Source organism: Heptranchias perlo, chromosome 25 (genome assembly GCF_035084215.1).
Source record: "Heptranchias perlo isolate sHepPer1 chromosome 25, sHepPer1.hap1, whole genome shotgun sequence".
NCBI lineage: Eukaryota > Metazoa > Chordata > Chondrichthyes > Hexanchiformes > Hexanchidae > Heptranchias > Heptranchias perlo.
In genome coordinates, this window is record NC_090349.1 from 34,231,912 (window position 1) to 34,250,494 (window position 18,583).

An 18,583-nucleotide genomic window follows, 5' to 3' on the forward strand; every position below is an offset into this window, starting at 1 on the left:
TTTATCATTTTAATTTTCCCCCAATTTTCTCCCCTCTTAACCTAATGGTACTGATGTATAGTTCCACGGGCCATGGCTGTGCTTCAGTAACATTATTCATGGTGAGTTTGTGACCATCGCCAAGTTATTTGACCATTGGCATATCACAGCACAGCCCCATCCTATTCGCATGTGATATGTATACGGTGCACTTTTCAGCAGGGGTTACTGGATCAAGAGACAGAACCCTTGGCTGATTTTCTCCCTCCCTACCTGAGGAACACTGAGACCAATTTAATCATCTGACTGAGGATTGAATCTGGGACCTTCGGGTCTGTGTTGCTCAGTAGCACTCCAGGTGGTGCATTTACTCGCTATACCATTGAACATCATTTGGTTCTAACGTCCATTAATGGAGTTTTTGCCACAAACTGGAGTCTAAAGCCTCCTGAACTGTACAACTTGCTAGAATGCTTACATTCTAGCAGGAGAGTCTACTGTCAAGTGCTCCTAGTCCAGGCCAGCATTCCTCCTGGTGTTCTGGCCACCATTGCACTTTTGACCATTGCCAATAAGAGATTATCTGCTCATCTATTTGAATGTTTGTGGAACTTTGCTGGGTGGAAACTGACTGCTGTGTTTACCTGCATAACAGTGAAAGCATTTTAAAAATAATCCATTGGTTGTAAAGTGCTTTAGAATTGGCATTGTGGACAGTGAAGAAGGTTATCTAGGATTGCAACGGGATCTTGATAAATTGGGCCAGTGGGCCGATGAATGGCAGATGGAGTTTAATTTAGATAAATGAGAGGTGATGCATTTTGGTAGATCGAATCGGGCCAGGACCTACTCCGTTAATGGTAGGGTGTTGGGGAGAGTTATAGAACAAAGAGATCTAGGAGTACAGGTTCATAGCTCCTTGAAAGTGGAGTCACAGGTGGATAGGGTGGTGAAGAAGGCATTCGGCATGCTTGGTTTCATTGGTCAGAACATTGAATACAGGAGTTAGGATGTCTTGTTGAAGTTGTACAAGACATTAGTAAGGCCACACTTGGAATACTGTGTACAGTTCTGGTCACCCTATTATAGAAAGGATATTATTAAACTAGAAAGAGTGCAGAAAAGATTTACTAGGATGCTACCGGGACTTGATGGTTTGACTTATAGGGAGAGGTTAGATAGACTGGGACTTTTTTCCCTGGAGAGTAGGAGGTTAAGGGGTGATCTTATAGAAGTCTATAAAATAATGAGGGGCATAGATAAGGTAGATAGTCAAAATCTTTTCCCAAAGGTAGGGGAGTCTATAACGAGGGGGCATAGATTTAAGGTGAGAGGGGAGAGATACAAAAGGGTCCAGAGGGGCAATTTTTTCACTCAAAGGGTGGTGAGTGTCTGGAACGAGCTGCCAGAGGCAGTAGTAGAGGCGGGTACAATTTTGTCTTTTAAAAAGCATTTGGACAGTTACATGGGTAAGATGGGTATAGAGGGATATGGGCCAAGTGCAGGCAATTGGGACTAGCTTAGTGGTATAAACTGGGCAACATGGACATGTTGGGCCGAAGGGCCTGTTTCCATGTTGTAACTTCTATGATTCTATGAATTGGTCCAGGGATGTAATAAGGTGTTCTTTAACGGCAAAGGCTTTTCTTTCTTTCTTCCCTAATGTTTGTATCATCAGGGAAGGTATTTAGGAGAGGAGCAAAAGGACATAGGACAAGTAACTTTAGGCAAGGCAGGAGTAATTGAGACCTGGGAGCAGATCATACACTTGCCTGCTCAGCCATGGAGAGAGGGGGGAGGGCTTTAAGGGGCAAAAGAACCTAAAGATGAGGGAAGCAAACAACTTGAATGGGATAAAGAAGTAAAACTAGAACAATTTTGTTTGTAAATATAGTTTTATTTTGTGCTTTAGTGCATATCTGTATATACTGTGTAAAACAAACAAATTACAAAATGCATACTGAAACACTTTGACTGTATTACAATGGTGCAGCGGCCTGAAAAAGACACAACAGCTACATTGAAGGTAAAACCAGGCCTATCCCACACATACCTCAATGCTAGTGCAAGCAGGATTAGTCATATTGTGAGCTCTTTTTTAAAAAACTTAAATGAAGATATAATCTGAGGGAAAAACTCAAAAGGAGGAAAGAGTTATGTGTGCCTGCTCCACAAATTACAAAGGGAATTGACTTCAAGTTTTGTGTAAAGCAGCGTGTGTTTGTGTGTGCACTGCACCAGTAATCTGAGTGTAGATTGAGGGGCACTGGTGAGACCTTAAATTGAGTTCATCATCCCCTAGTAAACCAGCTGACCTTTAGTTCTCTGGGTTTTGTTGCTGATGATCAACTATCTGAAATAAATGAGTGAGTCCCTAACAAGTGAGGAAGGTGCACCAGGTGACATCCTGGGGTAAATTTTAACCCCGTGAACGGGTGGGTTGGGAGCGGGTGAGAAGGTAAATGCTGTAAAAAACTAAAACCTGACCTAACTCGCCTCCAACCTGCCCACTTCTGGTTTTAACGGAGGCAGGTCGAGGGGTGGGCAACCAACCCGCTCTCAGGAGACGGGTCGGTCAGTGAAATCTTTTAAGGAGATTGCTGGCCTCCATTCTGACAGGTTTTTTATTCTACTCCTGGGGGCCGGGATTCCTGGGCCTTCGGCTTCAAGCCACGTAAGGAGGTGAGAAGGCCCGGATTGGCAGGTAAGTGCCTTAATTGCACTGCTTGTAGGCCAGGAGGAGCAGGAGTGCTTCCCCCAAGCCCAACAAGTCTACCTGTTGAAATCCCATACACGTGGTTGATCGACCCTCCCCTCACAACTCTGACCCCCCGATGACTCCTGTCCCCCTAATAACTCCCTCTGATGATCGACCCCCCCATGACCCCCCCCCCCCCCCCGATGACCGACTCCCGCCCCGATCTAAGACTTACCCGCTGGCGTCCGCTCCCTAGCTCTTCTCCCGTCTGACTGACAGCCAGCCTGTCAATCTGGCTGGCCTGTCGCGCAGGAAACGTACAAAAACAAATTAAAAGATGTCCTTACATCAAAATCGTAAGGACGTCCGGGAAACCTGTACTTCCGGGTTTCCAGTCAGGAATTCTCACCCCCCTCCCCCAGCCCTCTTCCCGGCTCCTGGTGAAAATTTACCCCTGTGTCAGTCAGAATCTTCACATAAATTTGTTTGACCAGATCATAAGCAATGATTCAATACTGGAGAGCATAGTGGATGATAATGTAATAATGTACCTGTATCTAACCCATGTTATATACCTGACCTGGGAATGCTTGACATTAGGACCAGGTGCAAAGAATGGAGTATGTCCAATCTCCAACACTAACATCCCTCACCCTGATGAACAAAAAATATTTAAAAATAATGAAAAATCTAAATTATCTTCCTGCAGCCGGTTTGCCTGGGACGGTCAAAGTGGCTGTCATGCCAACACACCACCAATGCAGTTCCAAAGAAAATTCCCGATTACCCAGCATTACCTAAATAATTTTTTTTTGTTTGTGTATTGCTTTCTTATCTGTTCAGTTTACATTGTGTGTTGGGCCGGCCAGAGGCAATGGGATATCACAGTTTTAAGAGCTGGAGTAGGGTGACTAACTAAATCCCTGCCTGAGGTGATTGGGTGGGATTAGTGCAGTCAGTGTGCAGGCTTGCCTATAAATTGGACATTTTACCAGCCAAATGGGATCTGAAAATATTGGATTAGTGAACAGTTTTCAAGCAAACATTAGCCAGGATTCATTTTATTACAAAACGGAATGGGTCCATGACCCGAGAACATCGTACATCAGAGTGCACTGCACATAGTTATGTAATAATGTGGTAGTGCATTTCTTTCTTGTATATTTCAATTTGAAGCCTTTGCTTTTCTTTTACAAGGAAATGAAGAACTATTGGCACAAGCTTTAAAATTAATTATGCAGTGGAGCAGGTACTGTACCCGTCTTTCAGAACACAGTATACAAATCCGCCAGTTTGTGCATATGCACCTCTGTGCCATGGATTTATAAGCTGCCTTCAGAGAGTTGGGCCTAGAACTCTTTCTCCTTCATACACTCCAGGTACATTGGCAACCTCCAGCAGGTCATCATCTTCCTTACAACAATGATTATCCTCCATGTACCGATGAACTAAAATTCCTGGTTTCAAAAAGGAATACCTTTAAATGGCCTCAGTGTTCACTGACAGTGGCACAGGTAATCGATCGATCGGTCACAACTCGTCTGACACCAACAGCAGAGCTGCCTTCAAAACTCATATCCTAAATTTCCAAATTCCCATTTAATCCCAGGATTAATCCCAGCCTCTCCTTGTAACCTGTTCGTCACTCTTTATCAGCAGAATGTAGGTGTCACTGTCTAGGTGGAAATGGACATGGTCACCACTGAAAAGTTGCCAGCAAGGTTATCTGGTGTATGCGCCTGGTGCAATTATATTATCCAACATGTCTACAGAAAAAAAAAATCAGAAGTGTTTTTAAAAAAAATAGTACGGCCCAAGTTCTTGCTGCACTGCAAATGTTCCCAAACACCAATATGGCAGCTACAAAACTATTTTCAAAGGAGGGCGAAAAGAACTAAGTATTGGAAATCATAAATATAAATAGAAAATGCACAGCATGGTCAGTCAGCATCTGAAAGAGAAAGATAAGTTGAAGGGTCACACCTGAACCTTTGAAGAACATACCCAAAATGTTAGCCTCTCTGTCTCTAAGATGCTAATTAACATGTGTTTCTAGCATTTTCTACTTTTATTTCAAATAAACCTGCCCAAAATGCCTATAAAAGAGGCAGTATGGACCTTATTTGGCAGTTTTTAGCTAATGTGTGGAGAGAGATAAATGCAGCATCAGTAAGCTCTACACTGAAGGCAATTTTACACTTGAAGTTGGGCTCTTGGGTTAGCAGTGTTCAGAGATCCTGACTTTGTGTGCCACTCACCTTCGATAAAGTGGGTTGATGCGGCTGCTCCAAATTAAGGCCTGTGAGGCAACTTTTAAATGTGGACCTGCATTTTGCACATGTTTGTGATTTTCGTGGCTATGCATGCTATTATAAGCCAGCTTTTTAAATTTCCCCAAGGGTTGAACCCTGCAGGCAGGAGGTCTCATACATCAATTTGAATACAATTTGATTTAGCAGTGTCCTAAAATTGACAAGGAGCTGGGGATGTCCTCTTGCATGGTTGTGACACAATGTGCCCATAGCAGGTTAAAACATCAGGGGCTCGAATTTAGCAGGCCTGCGGGTTCCCAGCGGGTGGTCCTCCGGGAGCGTCGAAAACGCGGACGGGTAATTGTGTGCGTCCCCCACGCGATCGCGGGATAATTGGACCCATTAAGGCCTGCTTCCGGGTTCTGCGCTCCCCAGCTGCGTGCCGGCCGGCTGCGCATGCGCAGTACCGTCGACGCGATGTAGGAGCTCCAGTTAAAGGGGCAGTCTCCCAAAGCCCCTCCTGTTGCAAGCAAGAGGTCTGGGAGAATGGCTCAACCAAGGGGAAAGGCTGCGCCCCGTTTTTCAGATCTGGCACTGCAGCTGATGCTGGAGGGCGTGAGGAGGAGGAGGGAAACACTCTTCCCTGAGGATGGGCGCAAGTTCCCTGCCGCCGCAACCAGGAAGGCATGGGCAGAGGTGGCGGCGGAGGTGAGCAGCAGGGGCAACACCCCAAGGACTTGGGAGCAGTGCCGCAAGCGCTTCAATGACCTGACTAGGTCTGGCAAGGTGAGTACACCAACGCACCCTCCCACATCCCGTCCCCACCATCACGCCAAGCAGATCACAACCCCCTCCTGCACAGCCACCACTGCGCTCCATCAGCAATCCTCACAGCCACTCATTCACCATCCTCGCCGTGCACGCAAGTACCCACCGTCCCTGACCCCACCCGAACACTACCACACACCCCAATCCCCATGCAATGGGATGGGCACGTGGCCCACACTTCCTCCCATCCGTTCCGCGCCACGCTCAACCCAACCACACCGATGCTCGATGCGTCTCACGATGCAAGACGCACCCACTCACACATCTGTGTTTTGCCTTCACAGGAGAAGAGGAGCAAGAACAACCGCGAAAGGGCACGCACCGGAGGTGGGCCGCCGCAAGTGGTGGAGCTCACCGACGCAGAGGTGGAGGCGCTCGACCTCGCCCGCACGCGACATTGCCTGTCGGTGGCCGATGGCGAGTGTGTCGCTGCCGAAACGGCCGGTAAGGGAAAGCTGACACTCAACACCCATGATCGCGAGTGACCGTATCATCACCTGCCATCAGGCGCACTGTCAAGTTGGTCCACATGCCTCAAAGTGCCCTCTGTTCTCTTGCAGGTGCGTCTTTGGATCAAGCGAGCATGGAGGGCGATTCCTCAGAGGACATGGCGGTCTCTGAGGGTGCATCGTCACATCAGAGCCAACCATCCACCAGCGCAGAGACACGCACCTCGGTGGGTCCCCCTCGCCAACTAGTTGGGGTAGCACTTGGTGAGTCACTGCGCACGAGTGAGCATGAGCAGACCCTGGTGGCAGGGGCAGCCGCGGAGGGTCCGCGACGGAGGGAGCACTCATCTCCAGGCTCTGCTCAGCCGGACCCAGATGCTGAACCCAGGGGGCCACCAGAGAAAAGGAGAGTCGTCGAGGGCCACCAGCTAATTGCTGAGGTGCTGGCAGAGGTGCCGCGCGCATTGTCCACAATAGCGCAGGCGATGGAGGAGTCCACCTCCTGCATGTGGGCATTGGTGGCGCAGGCACAGGAGGGTACCGGCGACACAGTGTCGCGGGTAGGTGCGGGACTGTCTGCGGTGGAGGACAGGCTGGCCTCCCTCGAGCGTCACGCACAGCTCCACTTCGAGTCCTTGCAGGCCCTCACAACGTCTGTACGGATTCAGGGTGAGCAACATTCCGACGCCACCAACAGGCTGAGGGATACACTAGGGGTGGCCTTGCAAGGCCTCACACATGCCATCCAAACTGCCGTCCAGCAGGGTGGAAGGGGTGATGTGGGCCGAGGCCAAGAGAGGGATGATGGTGACCGGGGACATGGAAGCGGGGACGCCTCTCAAGGCGTCCCCACGTCCCACCCGTCGCCCACCTCTCAACCAGCACCCGCAATGGTGCCTCCTCTCCAGGTGGCCGAGTCTGCCCCTGCCCCGGTGCAGGAGGAGCAGTCTGTGGAGGTGCCCTCACGGGCACCGAAACCCAGGGGCCGTCCGCCAAAAGCATCTACCCGGTCAAGGCAAGAAGACGAGCAACCTGCCACTACCTCTGCTGGAGCCACAGGGGTAGCACCACGTAGGGGTTCCCGGAGAAGAATTCCAAAGGCCTTATAATCACAAAGGGAATACACCAGGGTGTTTATTATTTTGTACTTTGTTTCTTAAATGATGTCACATTCCACATATTAAATAGTCTATTCTCACCACTCCTGCCACCTCTCGTCCATTCTTCCGCGGCTTGTGCAGTAGTTGCGTTCCGTGGAGGCCATCATGACGGCGAACACCTGCTGCCACCCATTGGGCACACTGCTGTGGGTGCAGGATTACTGGCAGCACTCTTCAGTGGAGGGGGCTGGTATGGCCGCTCGCATGTGCAGGTGAGGAGATGCGAGCGCCTCGCAGTGTCTGACTCTAGGAGAACCGTTGACGTATGAGTGCGTCCCTGGCCCGGCGACCATCCCGGTGAGTCGCGGCTCGGCGCATGGGTCGTCCAACATCCTCGGGCGCGTCCTCCTCCTCCGCCTCCTCCGCCTCCGCCTCCTCCTCCTCCTCCTCCTCGCCCTCGCCTTCCTCAATGTGGGTGGCGGGTGTGGATGGGGCCTCCTCCAGCGGCACCCCTCTCTGTTGGGCCATGTTGTGCAGGGCACAGCAGACAACTATGATTCGTCCCACTCTGAATGGTGTGTATTGGAGCGCTCCCCCAGAACGATCAAGGCACCTGAAGCGCATCTTGAGAAGCCCTATGGTCTGCTCAATTGTAGACCTGGTAGCAGTGTGGCTGTCATTGTACCGACGCTCCGGCTCGGTGATGGGGTTCCTCAGAGGTGTCATGAGCCACGTGTGGAGGGGATACCCCTTGTCGCCGAGGAGCCAGCCGTTGCCGGCGTTGGGTGCCTGCAGGATGGGCGGGACGGCGGACTCCCTGAGGACGAAGGCATCGTGGCAGCTGCCGGGGTATCTGGCGCACACGTGTAGGAATCTCTGGCGGTGGTCACAGATGAGCTGGGCGTTCATGGAGTGATACCCCTTCCTGTTGATGAACAGCCCTGGCTCATGCGGAGGTGCCCGTATTGCGATGTGGGTGCAGTCGATTACACCCTGCACCCGTGGGAAGCCGGCCATGGCATGGAATCCAACCGCCCTCTCCATCTGGCTGCGCTCGTCCATGGCGAAGTTGATGTAGTGGGAGGCCCTGCGGAACAACCCATCGGTGACCTGCCTTATGCACTTGTGTGCAGAGGACTGACAGACCCCGGTGATGTCCCCGGTGGCACCCTGGAAGGAACCGGATGCGAAGAAGTTGAGGGCAGTGGTGACTTTGACGGCGACAGGTAAGAAGATGCTGCTTGGTCCATCAGGGAGCAGCTCGTCGTTAAGGAGGCTGCAGATGTCGGCGACTACCTGGCGATTGACTCTGAGCCTCCGTATGCACTGCTCCTCGGAGAGGTCCATGAAGCTGAGCCTCGCTCTGTACACCCTGTGCGGAGGGTAGTGCCTCCTGCGACGCATCTCTCTCTGCGGTTGCCCTCCCTCCTGCTGTGCAGGTGGGTGTGCCGCAGCACCGTGTTGGGGGGCCCCACCTCTCCGAGGCGGACGGCGTGGACTGCGAGGCTGCTGGGGCTGGTCATCCTGTTTGTCCTCCGACGATGTCAACGCACCACCCATCTGGCAGGTGTTGGTGTGAGGGGTTGTGCAGGGTAGGTGGGTGGGTCCTCGGACTGGGGCTGCGGTTTCGTGTCGGTCTGTCCTCTGGCTTGGCGGGGGTTGGTGGAGGGCAGGGGTTGCCCTACGTGACGCGGTGGCCTCCTGCGTGGGTGAGGGCGCTCCCCCGTGGAGCGCACCTTGGCACCTGCCACAGGCTGCTGGCTGCAACACGCCTGGTTTGAAGGGTCCTGTTTCCCCCAGTGTGGGAAACTGACTGCTTTGACCGTAAAATCCCACACTTCCTCTTTTGACAGCTGCTTCAGCTCATTACCTGACCACAACGAGCAAGTTAAGTGCTCTCAAGTGGAACCCCGCTGGCTTTAATTGCCTGCGGGATTCCCACCAGCGGGGCTTGCGCGCGCAGCCCCGCACGTCAGCGCGGTACCCGGAAGTGGCCGGGATTTCGTCCGAATCCGGTCACGTGATCGGAGATCGGGATTTTCGGGGCCCCCCCGCTGGAAACCCGCAGGTAACCCGACCCTAAAATCGAGCCCCAGGAATCTACTCTGACAGCAGGTTACAAAATCCACAGAAATGTAAGCAATTTGGATCTACAATATGGTCAGATTTCTCAAGTTGCCTCCTTTATATTAGGGTGAACTATCAACAGCAGAAGAGCCATGAGTCTGCTGTTGATGGTACTCCCTCAAGTAAAAGCACCTTGAAACAGGGTAATGGATTAACCCATTACTGCAGAATGGTTAGTAGATGCCAGATGAGATAAGATTGGTCAAAAGCCAACAGCTCTTCTTCCTAATGCCAAATCTGTTAATAGCAATTGGTTTCTGAGCCAAGAATTTCACCACCTTGAGTACAAAGAGGATAATGGATGAAGATGAAACCGTATTTCTAAAAACAAATATTAAAACTATTTTAAAAAAATTGTAGCAAATCCAATGCTAACTTTAATAAGAAAACATAGTCCAAGTGAACACTAGAATAATATGTACATACACACACATGCACACGTGGCAGTTTTCTTCATACAGGTTATATATAGAAACATTGCACTGGTTTTTTATATAAAATGTGGCACTAAGAGCTATACTAATACAGTAAATATGTGTGGGGTTTACAAAGGTCAGTCTGCCCTGCATAGATTATTTTTAAAAATAACACACATAACATCCTTGGCAGGGAGTAACACACTGAGTAGCTTTCAAGTCATTTGAAATTCAGAGCCTGTAGCCTTTGTGCTTGCATTAATAGTGCCAGAGATTTGAACCTTCTGCTATAGTACAGCAGAAATCCTAACTAGTTTATTTGAAGTGTATGAGTATATTTATTTGGTTATGATGCTGGTGGTTGTTCTCTAGTTAGTTAAAAAATGATGAATAATGAGCACACCATGGGGTATAATTTTCTCTTTTTGTTAATGTTATTGAAAATGTTGGTTTGAGTATAAAACACTTGGTGCTTACTCCCACTTCAAGCCAACATTAGCAAAATAAGGGAAATTAACCACGTTTTAAAAACATCACTGTACAACACAGTAAGTGACTGGCTTACAACATAATACGCTTGTCATATCTTCAAGCTTATATATTTCTAAAATCAGTAATTATGGTTAAAGTGGACATCATAAATTTTCTCAATCACTCTCTCTTCAGAGGGGTTTGGGTGGGTGGGGGGGGGGAGAGGACTATATGTGTTTCAAAGAGAAACACAGATTAATGTTTTGGGTGTACCCTTCATCAGAATTCTTCCAGGCACTGACTGATGCATAACCAGCACCTTCTGGTTTTATTTCAATTTTCCAGTCCTTTTTTTAAAAAATCTTTTGAAGAAAATTTATTTCTGTGTATAACAGTTTCAACATTAACTAAAGGCCTGGTCTGACAGAGGACTTGAGCACATTTTCCAAAATAATTTGTTGTTGTCTCTCATGCTGATTCTCAACCATTTCTAAACAGAGTTAAAATAAAGAGCAACTTTTAAATCTACATATGAAGCATTGCAGCAGTGGCTGCAGCACCGTGAGATGTAGCACAGCTCTTAATTGGTTTGTTTCAGTCGGGAAACTCTGACATTAAACAGTAGCAGCAATGTGAAGGACTCCCAAGCCAGCAAAATCAGCCGATTTGCTTGTTCTACAGAAAATCATTCTCCCATCTCAAGCATTATCCTTTCAATACATTGCACCTTGAGATCCAAGCTATAAGCCTTTATATTTTCCAATATGTGCTGGTGGTAGATGAGGTTTCCAGCTGCTAGCTCATACTCATCACTATCCTAGTAGTGATGTCTACCATCCAGTTGGTGAGAACTGATCAGAGGACTCCACCAGATCAACAGGACAGTAATGTGGAGAGGAAGAAAAAGCATAGAGAACTCAGCAATACAGCCAGAGAGACACAGTGAAAAAAAGTAGGGGGTAGAATTTCTCTGAGAGTTTCCCGATCTCCTACCAACTGTGGCAGAAGATCAGCAGAAATCCCTAAGAAATGGTGTAAATGGCTGTTTATGATGTTACTCTGGCATTTCCGCGCAAGTATGGCGAGAGCTCGGAAATTCCCTACCTGAGAAGCAGTTTGGCCGTGAATCCCACCACTTTTGGGTTTGGATGACTTGGTATGGGCACAAGTGATGACCCAACTTGTAATTGTGTACACATCTGTAAACTACTCCTGCCTGAATATCTGTTTTACTCTGTTTGAAGCCTTAAAAAATTTCCTCTCCTCCACTTCTAATGTTCCCTTACTGAACAGGACACGATCCACAATGATTACTGTCATTGAGTAAAGCCCAATACATTTACCTCACCATTCTTCACAGTCGATAACACTTTACTATTCTGCTTTTAAGTGCAACAATTGAGAAGTAAACTCCCAGCTTTCAGCACACTCTACCACACCTTATGGACAGGACAATGTAGTTCACTTTTAATGTTCTGTGAAAAATTATAGTTGCTATGTCTGGAATAATATGTGCAAGTATATATTTTTTAAAAAGCTACCTGAAGATACAGGCTTATTGGGGTGTAATTCCATGGACACTGGCAGCCCTCCTATACCTCCCCAAGTGACCTTTCTTGGTGTCTGCTTGAGTGCTGGCAGGTTATTCCAAAGTAGACGGCATCACAGCCAAGTGCAATGCTGTCCGTCTCTGCACTTGCACATTTTCTAGTAGGAATCATTGACTAGTCATCACAAGCAGCAACACTGCATGATTTTTTCATCCTCCTTCGTCCAGGGCAATCAGACCAATTGTAGCCCTCCCAACTGCTGTTCCCGCTGCAATCAGCTAACTCAGGACACACTGGAAATTGAACCGGTATGTTGATATTTCCAATGTAACACTGATTCATTTGATTGAGGCCAGTAACTTGAGGATCTGAATCACAATAGCGGAAGCTCCTAATGTAGGCTTTGCTGCAAACCAGTTTCATCAGCCTTTGTACCCTGGCCTTTAATATATATATTATATATTTAAAAATCTTTTGTTGCAGTTGTTTTATTCTGTCAGAGACCCAGGTATGAGGACTGCTGTATTAATAGAATATTTATTAAATTAGCCAATATTTGGACTCCTGAAAGGAATACTAAATCCTTTTATTATAATAATGAAATGACATACATATTTCATTTTTTCTCACCAAAGCACAATCTTTTTTCTGTAGATGTGAACCATGAAAAATATTATTTGAAAATAAATTCCAATTGCACAATATAGAAATTTCTCCGCAAAGGTGAACACTCTATAGAACTGCATCAGGTATCTGGGCAATATCACACACTGTAATGTGAGACAAAGGCACAGAACTACCAGATTCTGTGCCATGTTACCAGAAATTGCCTTATTTTACCATTTCTAAATCTGGGGAGAGGGGGAGAGAGAGGGAGAGAGAAAAAAAATACTGGCGTGCTGCATAATTCCAGATCAAAACCTAATATCATTAGATTTGCTTGTTTATATCCAAGTTTCCTTTTCCTTATTTTAAAAGGTGTTGTGTAACCTAAGGACCTTAATTCAGTGCTGTAATATGCCTATCTCTTTGCAAATATGGATGTGGACGATTATACAATATAAAGGCTCCTTCGTAGTACATTTGTAAGGTGATTTTTTTCCTGATTTGGAAATAAAAATGGTCATGTACTAGAATTCTATAATATACACAAAGTAGACAATATACCACCATGGCATCTCCATCCCTGCCTTGATGTACAAAAAGAAAAAAAAATCCCAGAGCGCAAATGCAGCACACAGTGACTCACATCAGTATACGTTTTCCAACAACTGTCTCAAAACACAGGCTTGCTGTGGATTGACTTTTTTCTTAACAGAAAGACAAGACACTCTGGCTTCCATCTCCTGGGTCCGGCTACTCGTACCTTCGCAAATGATTATACAAGGACTGTACGTATGTGAAGACGCACTTGGGATCAGGTTTTTTGCCCATTATCATCATATCCTCTACTTCAATCAGGGGATCACAGGAAGCTATCTGTCTGCAATGAGAAAATATAAATAAAACAGATTACACCAAAATAATGCCTTAAACTATACAAAGCTGTGAAAGTAATACTTTTTAAAAAATAGACTTTCTTTACTCCTATTCAGGCCTGTCCTGTGCCATGCACTATTTTTTGTCCAAGATAGTGAGCGGGCCATTTCCAGTGGCAGGCTACTAGGAGGTGAGCGAGGATGCTTTAAGGGAAATCCTCAATCCCTCCATTGCTATCCCTTAATAATAGAGGAGGAAAAAGAGACATAGACCCTGGCCTTTAATCAGCATCTCTTCCTTGATTGAATTCACCAGCTGGTGGAAATCACTGGAGCAAGACAAAAATATTTTAAAATCCCTGTTTACAAAGATGATACCAGGGACGAGAGGCTTTAGTTAGGAGGAGAAGCTAGATACCTGGAACTCTTTTCACTAGAACAGAGAACAATAAAAACTTGCATTTATAAAGCACCTTTAAAGTAGAAAAACGTCCCAAGGCTCTTCATAGAGGCGCAATCAGACAAAAATGGAAGCTGAGCCAACAAAGGTGATATTAGGAGGGTGACCAAAAGTTTGGTTGAAGGTGGGGGGGGTTTAAGAAGGGTAGTAAATGAGGAGAGGGAGGGAATTCTAGAGCTTGTGACCTAGATTGCTAAAGGCACAGACGCCAACAGTGAAGTGGGGGGGGGGGGGGGGTGCTGCACAAGAAGCCAGAGTCGGAGGAATGAAGAGTTGGGGAATGGGCTTGTAGGGCTGGAGGAGGTTACAGAGTTTGGTAGGGGCAAGGCCATGAAGTGATTTAAATACAAAAATAAGAAATTAAATTGGAGATGCTGGGAGATCAGGACTCAAAAGTAGATCCCGTGGATAGGTTTGATGGTTGAGCGTGACTTGGTGCAGGATAAGATACAGGCAGCAGAATTTTGGATGAGTTGAAGTTTATGGAGGGCAGATGATGGGAAGCTGGCGAGAAAAGCATTGGAATGGTTGACACTGCAGGTGACAAAGGCATGGATGGGGGTTTCAGCAGCAGGTGGCTTGACGTAGGGGTGGGGGTGATGTTACAGAGGTGGAGGTAGGCTGTCTTTGTGATATGGGATCAGAAGTTCAGGTGAGGGTCTAATAGGATGCTGATGTTGCAAACAGTCTGGCTGAGCCTGAGACCATCGCCTTCCCGAACCAATATGGAATCAATTTGTAGCTTGGGCCGAAGATGATGGCTTCAGTCTTCTCAATTTTTAACTGGAGGAAACTGCAGCTCATCCAAGATTGGATGTCGAATAAGCAGTCCGACATCAAAGGAAATAGTGGGGTCGAGACAGGTTCTGGAGAGGTAGAGCTGGGTATCGTTACCGTTCCAAGGCCAATATATCTTTCTTGAGGTCTGGTGCCCAAAACTGAACACAGTACTCCAGATGGGGGTCTGACAAAGGCTCTGTACAACTGAATTCCAATCCCCTTAAGATAAAGGCCAACATTCCATCAGCCTTTTTGATTACTTTTTATACCTGCGCACTAGCTTTTAATGATGTGTCTACATGGATACCTAAATCTCTTTGCTCCTTTCCAGTTCCTAGTCTCTCACTATTAAAAAAAATTCCGATTTGTCTTTCTCAAATCCAAAGTAGATGACTTCACATTTCCCCACATTAAACTCCATCTGCCAAAGTTTTGCCCACTCACATAGGCAGTTTATGTTCTTTTGTAACTTCCTTCCATCCACACAACTTAATATTCCTCCTAACTAAGTGTCTTCTGCATACTTAGATAAATATCTCTTTATTCATTCATCCAAGTTATTAATATATATGGTGAAAAGCTGAGGTCCCAGTACAGATCCGTGGGGAACACTGCTTGTCACAAATCCCTCAGAGAACAAACCCTTTATCCCTGCCCTCTGTTCCTCAAACAAGTACCAACCCATATCACAAGGTTACCTCCAATTCCATGTGCTCTCATTTTTGCTAATAGTCTCTTGATCGGAACCTTATCAAATGCCCTCTGGAAGTCCATATAGACAACATGCATAGACACTCCACTAGCCACCATGCTAGTGACCTCCTCAAAAAATTCAAATAGATTAGTCAGACAAGACCTACCCTTCACAAATCCATGCTGACTCTCTTTGATCAACTGATATTTATCCAAGTGCTCAGTCAATCTGTCTCTGATAACAGATTCCAGTAACTTCCCCACAATTGATGTTAAGCTGACAGGTCTGTAGTTACCTGGTTTCTCACTCCCTCCCTTCTTAAATAATGGAGTGATATTTGCAATTTGCCCAATACTGTCCTAAAATGGCAAATGAGGTCCCATGTGCGTCATAGGATCCTGATTTGCATATTTATAGGGCAAACCGCCTGACTCAGATGGATGCAGTAGGCCCGGAGGAAGATTGCAGTGGTCACACTGACAGTGGTAACCATTTTTGGGGTACTACCATCCCATTTCCATCAGGCAAGAGACCTCAAAATTTCCCGTCATGTCTCCTGCCAGTCTCCCTTGTATGGAAGGTCAACTGTGCAAAAAGACTTAAGGGGAAGAAAAGGAAAGAAAATTAATTTTAAAAAGTTAAAATCAACAGAAAGACTGAATTGGATCAGTATTAGATTTATGATGAACAAGGCATGCCACAGAGAGAAAGGCACAGTGTCATGCCACCAATTCTCCATGTTCAGCTGTGCAGCTCTGAGAAGATTGTTAGTGGAACACTCACTTGACTGTGGTTGCTGCTTAATACTGAACATCAAAGAATCAAAAAAGTGGGGGGAAAAGTTGTTAAAAAACATTAAAAAGTTTTTAAAAGTTTAATTTTCAAACAAGAAAGTGAAAACAAATAAAAGGACGGTCAAGTTCATAACTTTTTACAACCGTGGAATTTATTTTAAAGCATTGATGGAGATACATGCTCAACTTTAAATGCATCGCTGCCTCGATATTTCCTAGTGAGCGCTGAGCATGTGATGAAAGATCAACTTACTATGAAGCATCTGCATACTTTCCACGAACAGTTCACTTTATCATGTAACCTTGACAAACCAAATACTTACTCCATAAATTGGTTTCTAATGACAAACGTTTATATTTCTTAAGTAAATATTTTGGGCTGTTTACATTTTTAGTTCTACTTCCATAATCACGGGGAGGAAAGGGCAGGTGTAGAGATATTTTTCTCCTCTTTAGTTCTTGCCATGCAACACACCATCCCCTAGTTTGCAGGGAGAATAAATTACTTGTTCTCAGATCACCGCTGATAGCATTCTGCAAATGGGCACTGGGAGACACACAAGAGAGGCAAATCCTGGCACAGACTCAAATGGCTAGTACTCTCTTGATACTCACTTCTCTTATCTGCCCCTCCCACATGAGGATGGTGAATGTGGCACAAGACTTTAAGAAGGGCGAAAACAGAAAAAAATGATTCCAAAACCAAAATATAATAAAAACAGAATACTGAACTCTGCAGTTTATTTTTTAATATATTTTATATGAAAAAAATGTTAATAATTAGTTGTGCAGAATAGGGGTCATTCAAATCATGTTGTAGTCTAAAACAAATTTATGTTGTTTATTTGTGGAGCAATTAACACCAATGGCAAAACTAGTTGGAACTTTATAAAAGTGCTCAAAACATTATCAAAAAGCTGTCACCAATTATAAAATTAGGGTTCAAATAAATATCTTATACATTTTAAATTGAATTGCAACTGGTGCATCTACATTTCCTGCACAGACTAACATGAAATACCACTGTCCAGACAAAAGGAAGTAGGTATCCTGATAAACTGAAAGCATTTACTAGAGATAGAAAGAAAACCATGAATGCTGGAAATTTGAAAAAAAAACAGAAAACGTTAGAAATGCAAAGCAGATCAGTCAGCATCTGAAAGAGAAAGAAAGTTTAACATTTTGAGTGGACCGTTCATCAGAATTAGCCAGGAAAGGAGGAAAGAGAAGGAGGTCAGTTTAAAAATCAAAGAGCCCGTCTTTTCTCGTTCAAGGTGCATTGGAACAGTGAGCACAGTCTGCTTCACTTCAGTGTTAGTTTGGACCTTAACATCCAATTTACATTCCACACATTTAACATTGGTGTGAAACCAAAACTGAAATGTCTCTGCACCACTGCTGAACTTGCAATGTGAATGCACCATTGGATACTGACTGGGCTGGCCTGCTTTGCATTTTTGGGGTGTTTCCATTCAAACTTAACTATAATTTTGTTCTGTTGATGAGTTTCATGGGCCAATCTCATTTTTGTAATGCTCCAGGAATATATTAGCAATTTAACTATGGTCCGTGTCCTGTCCTCCACAAATTACCACACACACATATCACTCCATCCTGCTTTATTTCCTGCTTCACAGGCTCTTTGTACCCTGCCATATTAACTTCAAGATCCTTGTGCTCGTTTTCAAATCCTCTATAGCCTGACTCCACCCTATATCATACATCTGAGTCTGTACACGCTGTTTCTCTAATTCTAGTTTATTGTTTCACACCCACCCCCCACCGCCCCCCCCCCCCACCCACTCTGCTCCATCATTGGATACAAATCTTTTAAGTCCTGACTCTCTGGAAATCTCTTTCAAAATAACCTCATCTAGCCACATGCTCCCTGCCTTTAAAAGCCTTAGAACCGCCTCCTGAATTTCTTCACTTTCAATGTGGTGTCCACCTGTATCCCTTGTAAAACACTGAGATGTTCCTTAATGCAAGGCTTGTTCTATATCTGTAAGTTGTTAATAAGTTGTTAAAAAGTTGTTTTAATTACTGCATCTTTTCAGAAAGTTTGAAGTACTACAAAAAAGCATCTGCTCTGATTACAATAGGTAACTGGGGGACACAACATGTTGCAACACTGTCTCGCTTCCACCGAGAATAAGTTCAAGCTCAGATGAGAGAGACGACTGAAAGTTTTCCCATTGGTCTCCCTATGTAAAGGCTGTTTAATGTCATGAAATTTGTTTGGACAGTGTCAACAATATTACACTAGGCGCAAATCCAAATTTTTAAAGAATTGTCCTTGTAATGAGAATTAATTGATGTTCATTTTCTTGACAATCTGTCTTTAAGAGGATACAAGGATACAGAGAACGGAAAGGTCACGCTGCTGTGCTTTTGAAGGTGGAGTAAAAGGAAAATGTAAGACTAAAGGTAACCAGCCATTTTTATTTATTGTTTTATTATGGAATATTAAAATATTAGAACAATTTTTCCCCCTAATATTTCTTCCC

At 45.5% G+C, this 18,583-nt stretch overlaps 1 protein-coding gene across 6 annotated transcripts in view; it reads right to left on the minus strand.

Annotated features, from left to right (window-relative positions):
• Positions 1–9,776: 9,776 nt before the first annotated feature.
• The window catches only part of smtnb (smoothelin b), a 314,089-nt gene continuing 305,282 nt past the window's right edge, over positions 9,777–18,583 (minus strand). For 5 of the 6 annotated variants that reach the window (XM_068005961.1, XM_068005960.1, XM_068005957.1 and 2 more), the window contains one exon: positions 13,265–13,353. Coding sequence is in view for 1 of the 6 variants with exons in the window: in XM_068005958.1 (XP_067862059.1) it covers positions 13,227–13,353 (127 nt within the window). In the remaining 5 variants the exon portion in view is untranslated. Of the gene's footprint in view, positions 13,354–18,583 lie in introns of all 6 variants that reach the window. The other variant, XM_068005958.1, reaches the window with a different exon arrangement.